The sequence below is a fragment of the Alternaria hordeiaustralica genome, assembly GCF_023758085.1.
Source record: "Alternaria hordeiaustralica strain BMP 2776 chromosome Unknown scaffold_57, whole genome shotgun sequence".
NCBI classification, from domain to species: Eukaryota; Fungi; Ascomycota; class Dothideomycetes; order Pleosporales; family Pleosporaceae; genus Alternaria; species Alternaria hordeiaustralica.
The window spans coordinates 12,699-29,100 of NW_026056829.1; the positions used below are offsets into that span (position 1 = coordinate 12,699).

General features: G+C 46.7%; 3 protein-coding genes across 3 annotated transcripts; all 3 read left to right on the plus strand.

The window, feature by feature from the left end:
* Positions 1 to 4,313: 4,313 nt before the first annotated feature.
* DBP9 (ATP-dependent DNA/RNA helicase) lies at positions 4,314 to 7,229 on the plus strand (the record flags this gene model as incomplete). Its single annotated transcript, XM_049393628.1, has 5 exons — positions 4,314 to 4,790; positions 5,000 to 5,019; positions 5,278 to 6,219; positions 6,276 to 6,915; positions 6,966 to 7,229. The coding sequence occupies 5 exons, from the start codon at positions 4,314 to 4,316 to the stop codon at positions 7,227 to 7,229; spliced, it is 2,343 nt and encodes a 780-aa protein (XP_049238645.1).
* A 260-nt stretch (positions 7,230 to 7,489) lies between these two features.
* On the plus strand, positions 7,490 to 9,139 carry J4E84_011075 (uncharacterized protein; the record flags this gene model as incomplete). Its single annotated transcript, XM_049393629.1, has 2 exons — positions 7,490 to 7,498; positions 7,667 to 9,139. The coding sequence occupies 2 exons, from the start codon at positions 7,490 to 7,492 to the stop codon at positions 9,137 to 9,139; spliced, it is 1,482 nt and encodes a 493-aa protein (XP_049238646.1).
* Positions 9,140 to 12,504: 3,365 nt separating this feature from the next.
* J4E84_011076 (uncharacterized protein) lies at positions 12,505 to 14,502 on the plus strand (the record flags this gene model as incomplete). Its single annotated transcript, XM_049393630.1, has 1 exon — positions 12,505 to 14,502. The coding sequence occupies one exon, from the start codon at positions 12,505 to 12,507 to the stop codon at positions 14,500 to 14,502; it is 1,998 nt and encodes a 665-aa protein (XP_049238647.1).
* Between the last annotated feature and the right edge of the window lie 1,900 nt (positions 14,503 to 16,402).

The window sequence follows — 16,402 nt, forward strand, 5'->3', positions numbered from 1 at the left end:
AAATTAGCTCTAAGAGAAGATAAGACTAAAAGTAATAACTAGAATATCTGTGTACGCGAGCGCTACGCTGCTAGCTAGAAGCTTAGATACTAGCAAGGTTACTATCTTAATAGCTTAGGTAATTTAAGTAATTTAAGAATATTATCTTTCTCTTTATTTTCTTTCTTTTATTTCTTATACTCTAAATAGTTTAGAATTAATCTATATATAGATAACTAAATACTTACTCTTTTCTTACCTTGTATTATTATAAAAGTAGCTACTTAGACTTAAATTTTACTTTAATTTATGCCTAATACTATACTTTTTATAGATCTTATATTTCTATATATCTTATAAGTCTATCTATATAGCGCTGTATAAAATTAGTTATAAAATAATTTAGAACTAATTTAATATATAGTCTAATACTAACTAAAAGCTTATATCTTAGGCTAGTGTAATAGCTCTTTGTATATACTTATTCTATAGTATTTATATAGAATTCTAGTATATTCTAGGTAGCTCTAGATATACTACTATAGTGTATATTTAATTCTATAGTAATAATAGAGTTTTTCTTATTTTTTACCTATTTTTTAGCTATAGGTATTAGAGTATTTTCTTAGAATAGTTTAGAAACGTTCTAGAATTAATATAGACTACTTACTAATAAGTAGATTACATAACTTAAAATACTTAGCCTAGCTTACTATAGTAAGTAGCGCCTTTATTCTACTCTATAAAGAATTTTTAATATATAGTATACTAGAATAAGCCTTATTAATAGTGTAAAGAAAGTAAATAATGTAGAATCTTATATAGCAGCTAAGGTAGTACTTCTAGTCTTTATTAAGCTAGTTAAGGCTAGTAAGGTACCTTCTAAATTCTAAGCTAAAATAAGCGTAGATTAATTATAAATTAATTTAACTTACTAGCTATCTACTTAGTATCTATATTAATAGTAATACTATAGAAACTACGTGCGTAGAGATGCTACTATTATACTAGCTAACCTAAATACTTTTTAATAGTCTAAAAGAAAGTAGTAAATGCCTTTTAGTATATCTTAGAGAACTTAGCGTTAGTAGTAAGGCGCCTAAATATAATAACTACGTAGATTAGTTATAGATTAATTTAGAAGTAATTTATATACTCTTTTTATAACTTTTTAGTATAGTAGTAAAAAGAATTTCTCTCTAACTATTATAGTAGTGCTTAAAAGATATATCTACTTAGAAGGTCTTTTGTTTTATAAGTAGTTTAGCTTACTTATTCTATACTTAGATAATAATATAGCTTCTACTAGCTAGTAAGATTTAGTAGATATATACCTACGTAGATTAATTTAGAAACGTTTAGAAAATATTTTAGATAGCGCTTATAGTAGTAGAGTTAGAATAGTTTACTCTTTTCTTAAAAAGAACTCTCTCTAGGCTAGTGCCTAGAGAAAATGTAATTAACTTTTAAGTAGTAGCTATTCTTATAAGGTAGTTTTTGTTTACCTAAGTAGTATAGAGTTCTTTAATTAATAAAACTCTACGCTGCCTTAAGTAGAAGGTAAACTAGTTAGACTACAAAAAGGTAGCTAAAATAGTTTAGAAATAATTTAGAATTAATATCTACAAAATAGCTTATATCTTATAGTATTTAGTATTAATATTAATTAGAATATATAAACTATATTCTTAACTAATTCTATGTCTAGCTACTAAGGTAGAAAAAGTATATACTAGTGTATACTAGTTAAAACTACTATAAAGTATAGAACCTACTTAAAATATAGAAAGATAATAATATTAATTACTATATTATAGTCTTATAAAATAAGTTTACCTTAACTCTAGGTATAGTTAGTACCTAAAATAGTTTAGAATTAATCTAGAAATATTCTTTAAAAACTTACTATAGTCTTTTAGGCGTAAGATTTAGAGCTTAACTATATTATAGTTCTTATAAGAGCCTTCTACTCTACTATCTAGAAAAGCTTATAAGTAGGTAATATTAATTCTTAGTAGTACTCTTTAGATATAGTGCTCTATATTACCTAGAGCGTAATTACTATAGATAATAAACTAAGAGGTAGACTCTATTACTTACTAGAATTAGTTAAAAATTATTCTAGAAATAGTTTAACTATATATACTATTAATTCTATCTAAAATAACTCTAGACTATAAGAACTCTCTTTATTAGTATAAATACTATTTCTAAACTAACGCTAAAGCTTATTAAAGTAGCTTCTAGCCTTTCTTCTCTCTTTATTCTACTTAATTTAGCTTATAAATGTTTTTATCTACCTAAGTATCTTATATAAGTCTTTATCTACCTATAAGTAGGTAAAATTTTATAATTAATTTTAAATATATTTATACATCTTAATACTAGAGTACTTAAAAACTTATCTTAAAATAGTTAAATTTAAAAAGAAGCTAAAAGTCTTCTTCTTTTTTACTTTACTAGCTCTATAGTATTAAAACTACTTATACTAGATTAGTTCTAAATTAATCTAGAAATAGTCTGCGTAGGCTACTTACACTTTTAGTATCTTATAATACTCTCTTAACTAAAGAATATTGCTTATTTACTTTTAAAACTTAAATAATATAAGTATAGCCTCTAGAGTCTATACTAGAGTATTAAAGTAGATATATAGTATACTTAATAACTCTAGCCTCTAAAAGAGGCGCGCTACTATTTTTAGAAGTAAGTTAAACTATACTCTAGTCTAAATAAGTTTAGAATTATTCTAAAATTAATTTAACTATATATCTTAACCTAGTCTTTAATACTACTATTATTACTCTTACTAGAGCTAAATAAATATAGGTTAAATCTCTTATAGATATCTAGGTCTAATGCGTTAAGGTTAAGAAATTTAGGCTTAGTATTAAATATAGGCGAAGAAGGCTCTATATTATAATATAGGTGTAATTTAGTCTAAATTAATTTAGAATAAATCTAAGAATTATTTAAATTAAAAATTTTATTACTAAGTGCGCTAATTTTCTTAAGTAGCATAATACTAGCATGCTATGTTTTAAAAATTACCTGTTTGCGTTAGCGTATGCTATGTCTTGGCGCGCCCTTGGTCAGATGGACTGTATGCACCAGGTTGGGGTTGGTGGTTTCGATGAGGTAAACGGGAGAGTGAAGATAAGCGATGGAGTGGTAGCCAATGAGCACGCGCTGGCGGTGGAGTCCGAAGTCGGCTTGCAGGAAACGACCCCTGTGGCCCGGCTTTCTCCACGGTAATGATCGACCTGCATCTTCGCAATGTTGTCGTTACTCGATACCTTCGACACATACGTGCTTATTCCTCTCGAGAATGTCCTTCAACTGCATTCTGGTCGTCGGCGCTCGTTCGCGCGATTAAAGCTTCGAGTCCGGCTTCCACGGGCCCTCTTTCCGCCATCCTCTGCCGCCATGTTTCTACCGCTCAACACCAACAGTTTCGTGATGACAGCATGGATCTACTCTAGCTCCCGCTGTGAGATTAGATGGTACCTGTGCGCGAGTAGAAGTGGAAAGCTCATCTTTAGGTGTATAGTATAGGAGTGGTTAGAATTGTTGATCCAAAGCAGCGGAACAGAATGATACTGAGGATATTCTATCGGAACATTGCGCCCTGCGAATGCGACGAACCTTTTGCGAAATCTACGAGACGGTTCGTTGTTCAACGTACAAGGAGTTTATGTTGGCGTCGCGCTATGGAGAAGCAAGTCGTCATTGGTGCTTCATTGGGCTTACTCACGCTTGCACGAGGCTGTCGTACTTGGAAAGGCCTTTTGCCCAGGAAACGAGCGTTGAAAATCTAGGTAAGGCTTCCCTTCGCATCAGTGCCGGTAGCTGTCGACATATCTTTGCAACATGATTACCAAGGAAGACGTTTCAGCGCACATTAGGAGTCTTCGAATACAGAGCAAGTAATATCTCGTACTTGTTGTGCGTGGTGAGTAGCGAGTGACCAGACTCACGGCTTGGTTGGCGTGTCCATTCGGCTCCGTACGACGACCACGAGGAACTACCCCGGCCTCTTTCCTAATCAGGTAGACAGTCAGCGGGAGCTTCGGATGTCAAATGCATATATTCTGAAGACTTAAGCACGTTTTCTTGGTTTACACACTTCCACCAGCATCATGCTTTCCATCTTGACACTCCTCGTGGTTGCACTCGGTGCCATCGCGCACACCACCCCAGACGGATGTCCGCGCAAGGTGGGTGCGGAAGGCGTGCAGGTTCGCATACCTCCAACGTTCAATACCACCAACCATGCCCATCACGGCAGATCATGGCGACCACCACCTGTCGGTTTTTACTTCAAACCATGGTCAATGATTCTCGCGTCAAACCCTCAGTATGCTGCAATGCAGAATGTGCAGTACGACCCGACACCGATCGATCCCTCTGAGCCCACTGGACTTGTGAACGACCTCTTCTCATTCCAATTCCCAGGCAACGACACAATCATTACAACATATGGCGTCGATACACCGCATCCCTACTTGCCAGCAGTGCTCGACTTTGCAGGGACTGGGATTTTGGTCGGAGCCACGTGCCAGTACAGCATCTTGGTTTGGGGCTGCGACGCGAACAGAGTCCCATACTACGCGAGCTATTCAACGGCAGTGGAGTTCACCCAAACGCCCCCGGGCATCGACCTGATGAGTACAAGTGATCAAGGACCTGATCAGGAAACGATCGATGCTGTTTTGAAGGCGTTGAAGAAGCTGGGAAACGAGGAGATCACCAAGTATGTTGCAGCGTTGGAGAAGATGGTGCAGGATGGTGGCAGAAGAGGCATGCCTAGGGTAAGTATTCGTGTGCTCCTTGCTGGCACCTATTAACGAAGAACTTTAGGCTACATGCGACGACTATTGCAAGACGAATCAGGGCTTGATCGGGATCGGAGGTTGAGGTTCATAAGGTCGAGCTGGCGAGGTCGTACTCGAATGCCCTTGTTGCAACGGATGCCTGCTGATGCTCTGTGTCTGGGCTTCCAACAGGCGCATCCATATAGTCGATGATCAACGAGAAGACGTATGTAGTTCTGTGTAGTGACGGCGTAAAGTGTGTGAATATTTGATCCTGCAGTTCGTTGCGGTGTCGCGTGTCTGCCGCTCAGTCCCAGTCGCGTGTGTGGAAGTCGCGACCGACGCAGGGCATCAGCGTTCAGCAGTCGCTTCCTCCGCTGTGGGTCGCGCCAAGGCCGCCCGGCAGTAGCGCCAAAAAAGTTCAGAACTGGTAGATGCAGGCAGCGCAAACCTCGACGAACAACGACGCGACCACATTCCGTAGATTCGAATCAAATTCCGACAAGATGGCGAAGCGCAAACTCAACGAACACGACGTGCCAGAGGTGACATCGAGCGATGAGTCGCAGTCTGAGCCCCGCAGCTCGCCCGAACCCACGGCATCCACCACGACTGCGCCTGCGACTGCAACCGCTGCCACACCGAAGAAGAAGAAGAGCTCTCAGTCAAAACCTGCCACTGAGCCAGTCCCCATAATCGCCTCATTCGCCGAACTTCAACTCGAGCCCCGTCTGCTAAGAGCGATCCGCGACCTAAAATGGGCATCACCAACGGCAGTACAGTCCCAAGGCATACCGTTGATACTGGAGGGACGCGACGTCCTTGCGCGTTCGGGGACAGGGACTGGAAAGACGGGAGCCTACCTTCTCCCCATCCTCCATAAGACGTTGCAACAGAAAGGCCAATCGCTCATCCTGGCGCCCACTAAGGAACTCTGCTCACAAATCGCGACAGTCGCGAAATCGCTCTCACAACACTGTGGACAATCGATTCGGGTCCGCAACATCGCTGGCAAGGAATCGGATGTCGTCATCAAGGCAGCACTCGCTGACAAACCAGAGATCGTCGTCGCAACACCAGCGAGGGCATGGGCAAATATCAACAGCTCTGCCATGGCAGTCAGCGACATCAAGACGCTTGTCGTAGACGAGGGTGACCTGATCAACGGTTACGGGTTCGCAGACGATATGGAGAACATCGCCCGGGAGATTCCTGTCGGAGTCCAGAAGATCGTCCTTTCAGCCACCCTCTCAACTGATGTTGAGTCACTCGGCAGCCTGCTCTGTACGGACCCAGTTGTGCTGAAGCTTCAGGACCTCGACAAGGACTCGCAGAAGGTCAAGCAATACGTTCTGAAGGTGGCGGAGGACGATAAGTTTCTGCTGCTTTTCGCCATGATGAAACTCAATCTGGTACATGGGAAGAGGTAAGACGCGTCTACATGAACTACAATTTAGACATACACTGACTTTATACCTCCAGTATCGTGTTTGTTGGCGACGTCGACCGATCATACCGCGTCAAACTCTTCCTCGAGCAATTCGGCATCAAGGCGATCGTACTCAACTCCGAACTGCCGCTGGCGTCCCGAACACACATTGTGGAGGAGTTCAACAAAGATCTCTATAAGATCCTCATTGCTTCGGACGAAACCGACGTCGTTGGCGTGCAAGACGAGTCGCGACCAAAGAAGAAAGCGAAGAAGGACAAGGAGACCGACTCCGGCGTCTCTCGCGGCATCGACTTCCTGAACGTCAGCTGTATAATCAACTTCGACTTCCCCGGGAACTACAAATCATACTTCCATCGAATTGGACGAACAGCACGAGCCGGCAAGTCTGGCACGGCCATTTCGTTCATCATCCCGAAGGAGAAATACCGCAAGCATAAGCCGACTACGTTTGCTGGATGCGAACATGATGAAGAGGTCTTGAAGAAGGTAGAGCAGCACCAAGAAGAGGGCCAAAAGCTGGAGGATTACCAATTCGACATGAAACGATTAGAGCCATTCCGATACCGGTTCGCAGATGCCCTGAAGTCGGTGACCAGGATCGCCATTCGCGAGGCACGTATCAAGGAAATCCACATGGAGCTGGCCAAGTCGCAGAAGCTGTCGCGATACGTAAGTTCACCCGCATCATTCACTGCTGGTTCATACTAACATTGTAACAGTTCGAAGAAAACCCTGAAGCACTCGCGCATCTCCGCCACGACCAGACTCTCAACCATCCCGCCAGAATACAACCGCACTTGCGACACATTCCTGATTATCTCCTACCAGGTGGGAAGAAGCCGCAAGATGTTGGCTTTGTTGGTCTGAACATACCAAGGGCGAAGAAGCAATATACCAAGGGGAAGGGCAGGAAAGTGGTAAGAAGGAATGGCAAGGTCGACCCTTTGAAGACATTCAATGCGAGGGGCAAAGGAAGGAAATGAGGCTTCACGTCTTTGGAATGTGTTCTATGCATGTCTACGAAAGACAGCACCAAATTCACGAATACAATACATCAGCTGCGAGTCCATCAGAATCTGACGTTCATGCAGCGACTCTTAGAAGGGCTGACGCGAAGCACAAGCAGGCCCAGGTTGGAACCGAAAGTACATTCTCTTGTTTGCTAACCACACGAGACTTCGGGCTGCAGGCGCTGACAATATTGACGTCCCGCAGGATCAACCAGAAGCGGCTCGGTTGCTGCATGTGCATGGTACCCCACCTGCGCCGCGAGAAGGATTGGGACACTCACCCTTCCCAGATTTCCGATTCACTCTGGATTACAAACAACACCTTCATAGTATTGACACCTCGGTAGGCCCATTTGCACTGGCAGCAAGGTCGTGATTCTCGGGATCAACCACTGACTAGACAAGCATAGAATCGCCCTGATTACGCGCCCACTATCACCACCGCTGCGATCGCGATACCTTCGAGCAATGATCCACGATTGATCTCTCCCTTTGAGCCCAACTCCATGCTACCGCCGGCATCTGGGGAGGAACTGTCGATCAAAGAGGATGACGACTACGTGTTTGAAGACGATGTCCGACTACCGCTTGAGCTTGACGAGGTCTTGGGGCAAGGTTCCAGCGCAATAGTAGAGCGAGTACGTGATAGGCAGACTGGCCGCATATTTGCGCTCAAGAAATTTACTTTCGCTCGCGCACGAGCACGAGCACTGAAAGAGGAGGCCTTCAAGCGCGAAGTCGCGATCATCCGCCGTCTCGCTGGTCACCATCACATCATTCGCGCATACGCTACATTTGTTGCCAAACTCAAGTTCGGTTTGATTCTCGACCCAGCGGCCGATGAAGGAAACCTGGAAAAATACCTTGGGGCATATTGGGATTTGATCGAGGAGCCTGATTCGTCTGGCACAAATGTCACCGCGATGACATCCGTTCTCGAACGAGCATTTGGCTGTCTGGCTAGTGGACTTGCATTCATGCACTCAAGAGATATTCGGCACAAGGACATCAAGCCACAGAACATACTCATCCACCGAGGCACGGTAATATATACGGACTTTGGCTGCGCTAAGGATGGTAAGCAGACAGGCTCAAACACCACTGAAGGGCCGACCGAGTTGACCCGACGATATGCACCGCCCGAGGTTTTGGAATTTGAGTATCGTAACTTCGCAGCCGACGTGTACTGCCTAGGCTGTGTCTTCGTCGAGCTTCTTGCAGCCGCGAGTCAACAGATTATATATGAGCAGGACATAGGCTTCTCGCATATCATGGACATGGTGCATGACAACCTTGCCTCCATCTCCATCGCGCCCAGGCTGTCATTCCTACCGAACCTCATAATCAGCATGACTGGGAGAGACCGAACGCAGAGGCCGAGAGCTGATGTGGTGTTTGCAAACATGTCCGCTGATGACGGATTCTTTTGCTTAGAATGCTCGCGCAGTCATCGAGACCCCGCAAAGCTTACGTCCTGGAAATGGTCCGCTATCCACGGACGAGACTATTGCCATCTTCTCGACGATGATGAAGAATTAGTGGGGCGTGTTTGGTCGCATAACGCGCAAGTCGTTAAGGACCGGTCGCTCACACCAGTGTCCTACGATGTTGCAATTCCAAGGTATAGCCTTTACGTCTTAGTCTCCATTCGCGTCCCCAAAAGTTCTGACTCTCTCCATAGCGACGAGCACAACCGCAGACAGCCCAGCAGCAGTAGAGGAAAGTCTACGAGCGACCGCAGTTCCCCAAAAGCATCTCCGAAGAAGAGTACACCCAGTAAGCTAGTCTCAATGCCATACCTGCTAAAGCTGACCATCCAGATTGGCTCTCAAGATCAGAGTTCTTCACTACTGGAAGGGTACGTCTTTCGCGCCTTCAAGTGATCTGTGTAGCAGAGCTTCATCTAATGGGCGACACTCGTAGGTTCTCAACATGCTTTGGACAGAGCCTGCCAGTGGCTACAGCGATGGCCAGTCTTCTCGAAATTCTAGTCCGGACTACTACCAAGAGCAAGCTTACAGCGAGATACGAACATTCGTGGTAGTGCAGAACAATGGCTCATCCAGCCAATGTTTGTGAGTGCGCCTGTTGCTTTCCACAGAAGCTATAGCTGACTTTCTTCAGACCGATACAGCCATACAGCCGCAGGGCAACAGGCAAACCAGTAAACCAAGGCTTAATTTACATATCGACAATGCCTCCCACGAGCCATTCCTCTGATGATCGTACAATCGACAAGCCGGCTATCCGTGTTGAGGCAGTCATGGCTCAGTACTTTTCTCCTGATCTGCGGATACACTATGGGAAGACTTATAGCATCGAACATGATGCTGAAGTCAAGGATTTGGGTATGGTCGTTGAAGCGCAAGTAGATCTTTTCTTGGAGAACTACCGTAGCTGCCACGGAGGTTCTTAATGCTATAGACTCGAAATGCACTGTTACTTGTATCAGTCGTGCAATCTTATGTCGGTGCGCATACGTTGCGATATTTTGTGTGAAAGGCATACTGTACGGCGGGTGAGTGGGGTAGTGTAGGGCTTGGCGTACCGGCCCATTTTGCGCCCAAGCTTCCCATGTTGCCTCCCGCTCCTCACTCATCCCACCACATACGCGCAAGTTCGCTCACCCACGCGCGCTCTTGACCGACGCCTTGCACACGTTACCAAAATGACATTTTCGCATCGTAACGAACCGCTGGATCGACCAGGAATTTGCCTTTTAATGATGTCGCTCTAGCCACACACGGCGCCTTCACACCACGCGATATGGTGTCGCACTCGCCTTCGACGCCTGCGACATCTCAACGGGCTACGCCTGCGTTTCATGGTATCCAGAAGCGTAGGCCAATATGCAGCGAAGCCGGGTTGCGATGCCGAGATGTGAGCCTTGGATTTCATAGCGGGTAACCGAACACTCCAGAAAATCGCCCGTCTGCGCTTCGACTGTGCATACCCCCTCGCAGAAGCGCTACCATCATACATGTGCTTGCCGAACCGAAGTCTGTATGGGGCTGCGGATGCGGATTTCGTCCCGCGGAACGATTATAGCGAAAGACAAGTCACGTAACGGCGCACACCACAGGCTACGGAAGGAACGAGATTCCAATTTGGTCATATATAACGTATTTGATAGGCAAAGAGATCGTAAAGACAGTACGACTTTACCGTATTCCGCTTCCTCTTCGAACCCAGCTCTCGGAGCTCGCGATCGTTCAATCGGCCGTCGAATTTTGTCAATCTCATGGATTCGTAAAAAATAAAGACCTGTGTGTGAATGAGGGGGAGACAGGTCTGGAGAAACAAGGAAGTGGTGCTGCTGGAGATCCGAGCCAGGTGCGTAGTGGTAGTGGCACAAACTTTGGCCGAGCACGGCAACGTACATTACCGCGCACATTACCACGCGACAATCTGGATGCTGAACGTAAGAGTCTCAGCTTTGGGCTTAATCTTCATCTTTCCAGTACTGAAGAAGTCTGCCTACATGACTCGGATGGATTTGGCCAATGTCTTTGACCTTGACATTCTGCTCGATCGGATACGTCTTGCCGAAACGTATGCGGGAATTGCTTCGGAGTCTGATGGAGCGATCAACTGGTATGATCTCTATCGCTTCCTTGGTCATCCCGCTTTCTCTTTCTCCTTCGAGATAACAGAAAGCCGGATCTGTGCCCTGGAGATAGACGATTGCATGCTCGGATGGTTTGCAACCGCCTTTGCGGGTGCCCCGATTGGAATAGGTACCAATGCCGCTGAGTCAGGTTAGTCAAAAGTTATTTGCGATGTCGACCTAGTTCGTACCAAGCTTTGACAAAACCACTCTTGGCCTCAAGCACTACAAAGCGACGTATGTTAGTGTATACGCGCTCGCCGAACCGAACGAGGGTATATGCATCGTCGTATGGATTCGCCTGTGAAGTTTCACCTGCGGCCTCGGTGTAGAGCATAGCAAAGACTCTTCCAACTACGAAGAATTGATAAGCTTCGCTGCCAGTCTTCATGCAGTAGCCTAAGATTCTCAGTCAGCCGAGAAAGTGTTTCTCGCTAGGATATGCTTACTCGGGTCCAGGTTATCGTACCAGCCGGTATGTGGCGTCCCCTGAATGAAGCCTCTCATGGCGCGAACATCCTGTGGAGCTACGAACTACTGATTAGGCGAAACCTCTACTACCCAATTCGGAACAATGACACACCAGGTTCGGGCATCTGAGCCACGTTTGAGCCATCGTATTGATTGCCTGAGTCTCGCCTAGGTTGGGCTTCGGCAGTCTCAGCTTGGGCTTGCTGTTTAGCCCAGTGATACACCGGTTGTTCTGTTTGAATCAGTAGGACTCGGTGAGCCTTCAAGCTTGATCAGACGTGGCAATACTCACGAAACTCGTCGTATGTGACGCAATAGTAATCCCCGTATTGCGGGCTCCATATCCAGTTGATAGTCGACATGTTGCACAATGCTACTGGACACCAACGCCGTCGTCAGGAAAGCTTTCTTAATCTCCACCGCACGCCCTGAGCTTTTGGTGGTACGCCGATCAGTTATAGAAGCTCGATTGCCGCGGTGGCGTGAATCACAATTCAACCTCATGATCGGTACTCTAGCGTAACTTTATAAGAGATGGAAAGTGTCGAACAATGCGGCTCTGCTGTCTTGACCAAACAGCATGGAGAGGGTGTGGTGCGCAACTGGAGAGAGTGATCGCTGTCTCCACCTCCAGACTCGCCTGCATATGCGTTTCATCTGTTCGCGCATTACGCATGTGCGTGGTGAGTGTTCAGTCGTTTCCCGGAATATACGGCTGGTTCCGACATTAGGGCGGTTACGTGTATCGAAACAAGCGAAGCGGTAACCCGGTCGGTGCCAATCAAAACAGTTGGTGTCAGCCTGATACCCGACACTTCATCCGTACGACAGACAGGCCGGGTGCCTACATGCGCCTGACTTCCGATCTGTTTGCTCAATGGTTCCTTCATCTCAGCGCATATGATGAGCGACCGGACCGCTTCTGCTTCTTCCGTGCGCAAGCCTTGACGGCTGACATCTGTTCTAGGATACCCCTTATCATCCGCACTACTCAGACAAAGACCACGTATGCCAACACGTACTGTCAGAGTGGATGGTCTTTGCTGATGTCCATGCCAACTGCCCTAAGGGCTATCCTTCTCCGCCGAAAAGAAGCTGCCGCCACGTTATGCAAGGGACTAAAAATTGTTCAAAGTCTTTGCAACTTGATGACTCAATCTTTGGGACATTATGGAGACGCGAAGTCTAGCCAGATTTGGGAAACAGCCAGCCACGCAGCTCGATGTGCTAAGAGATGTCAATCGACAACGCTTGAACACCCTATCCGATTCCCAGGCGAAACTTTCATCGATTAGAGAGGACTTGCTGATCGAGCGCGAAAGAGTGAGAGCAACTAGTCGCAAGATTCAACAGAAGCGGATAGATGCTGGCAATGCAGAAGCCATGTTCATGAGTCGGCTCAGTCAATTCGTCAACGAATATCCTGGGGGGCTTTCAAGAGCGCTCCTGGCCGCCTACGACGACGTCAGACAAAAGCGAGATGATCTGGGTGAGATCGAGGACGACTACCTTCGAGCCGAAAGCGATCTTACCGGTGCGGAATGGACATTCGTCGCCCGCGAAACCCAGTTTTACCAATTCGATATCAACAGCATTTTCTCTCAGCCAGACAACGAACAGCTCGGTTCTCTACACAATCAACATCCTAAGACCTCACACCATCTGCCACTCGCGCACATACCGCCTTGTCCTCCAGGATCATTGTCTCCCAGTCAAGTCTTGAAACTACCGCCCCCACCTCCTCCTCCGCAATTTGCTGCTTCACCACCGCCCTTGACTTTTATTTCTCCTGCTATTGCAGCTCAGCCTCCGCCTGACCGTGTTGATCGAGATTATGCTGCCATGGTGGCAGGGGTCGAGACTTTGAAGAAAGAACTCGACAAAGTGCGGCGGACACAAGCCAGTAGCATTACTTGGGATGAGGGAGATGAGGTGTTCTTCCCGGACGGAGATGGGCTTCCTGATAGTAATAACACAACCTCTGCAAGCGAGTTTGGAAACATGGTATACGAACTCTCCAAACGGAAGGCCAAAGCGGAGCAATACAAAGCTAAAGAATTGTTTCCGGTGCCGGCTGCCTCACGTTTGGCGAGGCGATCATCTGATCCAGCAAACTCATACAGAACTGTACCCGAAGATGCGACTGCAATGAGACGAACACAAACTGAAAGCGCCGCTGCATTCATGCAAAACAATTCCTTGGTAAGAGAGAAGATTCGGGCATGGTCCCTGACGCACCTCAAGGAAGACGCAGTGCAAAAGCATCTGTACCTGAACACTCTTGCACACTACGGGATAGCAAGCCCCACCGAGGGTGATTGGGAACTTCGAGCAGCACAATTCTGGAGTCACGATAGTCTCGTCGAGAACGAGAAAACAAAACATTGCAAGACAGCTTCTGTCAACGAGACGGGGTGCAATCTCGGGTCTTACCACGATTCAGACTCTCGGGTATTGCACGAGGATCCACAGGAGAGTTTTGAGGACGACTCATCGATACTATCCTCGCAGCTGTCACACTCAACGGATTCTGATGACGATAGTCCGAAGACACCCTCAGATAGACCTGTCATGGTTGAGGAACCTTACAAAGCCGTGGACCGTGATCCAGGAGAGGACATTGTGCCCGAAGTCGCATGTACCTGTACAGTGGAATATGGTGATGCCGCTCAACGGAAGGACAGTGTTCAGAGCACGAAGATATATCATCATATCAGCTGCCCAAGGTATAAACCGGAAGTCAAGACACGAGTCACCTCGCAAGGGCCAAACAACATCCGGACAAAGACCGATGCTTCAGTAGTTCGCGATCGCTGTGGCCCGGCGCAGGAGGAAGACTTGTTGGGTTTACCTATGCCACCCTCTGCAGACTCCAAACCTGCGGATGGTGCATGCTTTCAATCGTTAACCGACACTATTGCGCAGCCTACTTCGACGAACCCCTGGATACAAACCGCTGAGCGGCCCACTCCTAACAATGCGAGCAATCTCCAATTTACCGATGGTATGAACAAGCCTGGTTCTCGACCACCCCTTCCACAACGGAGAACTTCGGGCAATCGGCTTAAGGAGTGGCTTTCCTCAGTCAAGAAATTGCGAAGTAAAAGCACTCCTACGATCGCGATTCGACCCTCCGCAGCTCGTACAAGAAAGCAGTCAGTGGCATGACAACGTCCCGTTTCCTTCGTGCCGAGAGTCGTTCGCATCGTTCTTCGGTTATTATTTCCATCCTTCTTGCAAATATACCGGTTACCGGATTGTGTCCCAACACTGTATAGTTCATGGACGTATGTTTACAGGAGTACACTTCATTTCCGGATATCTCTTCAGGCGAAGTTTGCCGGCTTTTCTTACTGGGCGGTAGCTGGTCGTTCTGTCCCCTCTTCCCGTTATCTTAATGCATATATCGGTTCACAGACATCCCATGCCGCTCGATCCGAGACCACTTGAAACTGCAGCTTGAACGCGATGATCAGCAGCTGAAGATGGCAAGCGGGCTACTGCGCCAATAGTAGTAAGATTCATGCGAGCTTACACTCAGCCTGCGCCGTGTAACCACTCAGTCGGGCTCAGCTCCACATGTCCCACGTTGACGGCGATCAGCAGGACGCCCGCTTACATGTGAGCGAAGCCTGGCTGGTCAGAACCAGCGCGTCGCATCCCGAGGGTAGGGCCAATCTATGGATGCCCTTCTTTCGGCCCGATAGAAAGATAATTGCCGGTCTCACTAACCCGGCGGATGCACGACAGCCGTTACCGATGATCGCTAGCCGCGTGCTTGATTTGGAAGGAGTGCTAAACCTCACCAATAGTGTATTGATTGGTATCGTATCTGAGATGAGCCTTCGGAGTGACATCCGCAAACTGTTGGCTGTGTCGTGCGAATTTCATTATCATCAAACTCGCTTTATTCCCAACTGGCTCATCATTCCATCTCCGCGGTCGAGATATAGCGAAAGGTAACACAGCGTCGTCGCTGCCACATTGATGGAGTCACAACGGCCCGTCGACCCCACTTTGACCCACCACGGCATGCAAGACCACCTAGTTCCCGTCTTACATGTTCACCACCACAAGCGACTTCTTTGGCGTCACAACCAATAACAGTGAATGCGCCTTGTAGGGCTGGGAAATGCAGTCCGATCCACTTATCGTAGGAGGTCCTTCTACTTACGGTAAGAAGGCTGTCACCACAATACATACGCGTACGCGTGACCCATGCCGCACGGCATATGCGCATCATCCAGCTCCCCGCGCGGTTGTGCCAGTGACCATCGCCCTATAGCCCCGCGCGACGTGGACAGGAATGTGCCCGATGCCTTGTTTTGAGTATTGAAATGCACCGTGGGCTGATAGCTCAGGGCGGGCACGTATTACCATTAGGCTCTTGCGCGGTCTGACATGGCGGACGAATGAAGCGATAAACGTGGGCGGAATGTTCGCGCCGCGACGGCACGGTCAAATATTCGTGCCACCAATGAAAGAAGACAGATTTGTACATTCTTTAGTTCCGTCGTTTAAAGGTTGTTTTTACGGGATGAGGCTCGCAAAATTTGACCTATCATAGCCGCGGTAAGCCATTCAAAGCGGAAGCCTTAGAAGCGGGACGTACGGCTGAATTCAACCATGTACGGCTGAATACGTTCGAGAGATTACTCTCCAATGCCGTCGATGTCTCTATCACATGCTGACTGATTGCTGGGGGAAAGGAATCGCACACGCACGTTGACGTGGGTAAGTGACCTGCTGCCTGATTAGAAGGATGATAAGGACGTCTTCGAGAGGCAAGCGACTCTGCTTGCTACATTCCATTGGCAGATAAGTTTCTGGAAGCAGAGACGACGCATATGTGACTCAGTACACGTACGAACAGAAAGGCTATCGGACACGTGTACTTTGATAGGATACGCGCATCTCTTTGCCAATCTAGACTACGAGTACCCATGCTGTGACTGAAGTTTCGTCCATGGAGAACTTCGTCTACGTAGACATCTTTGCGGTATGATCATGCGACAATCTGTTCTGCATGACAGATCAGCGTGTGCGATCGAAAGTACACCAATTGCTC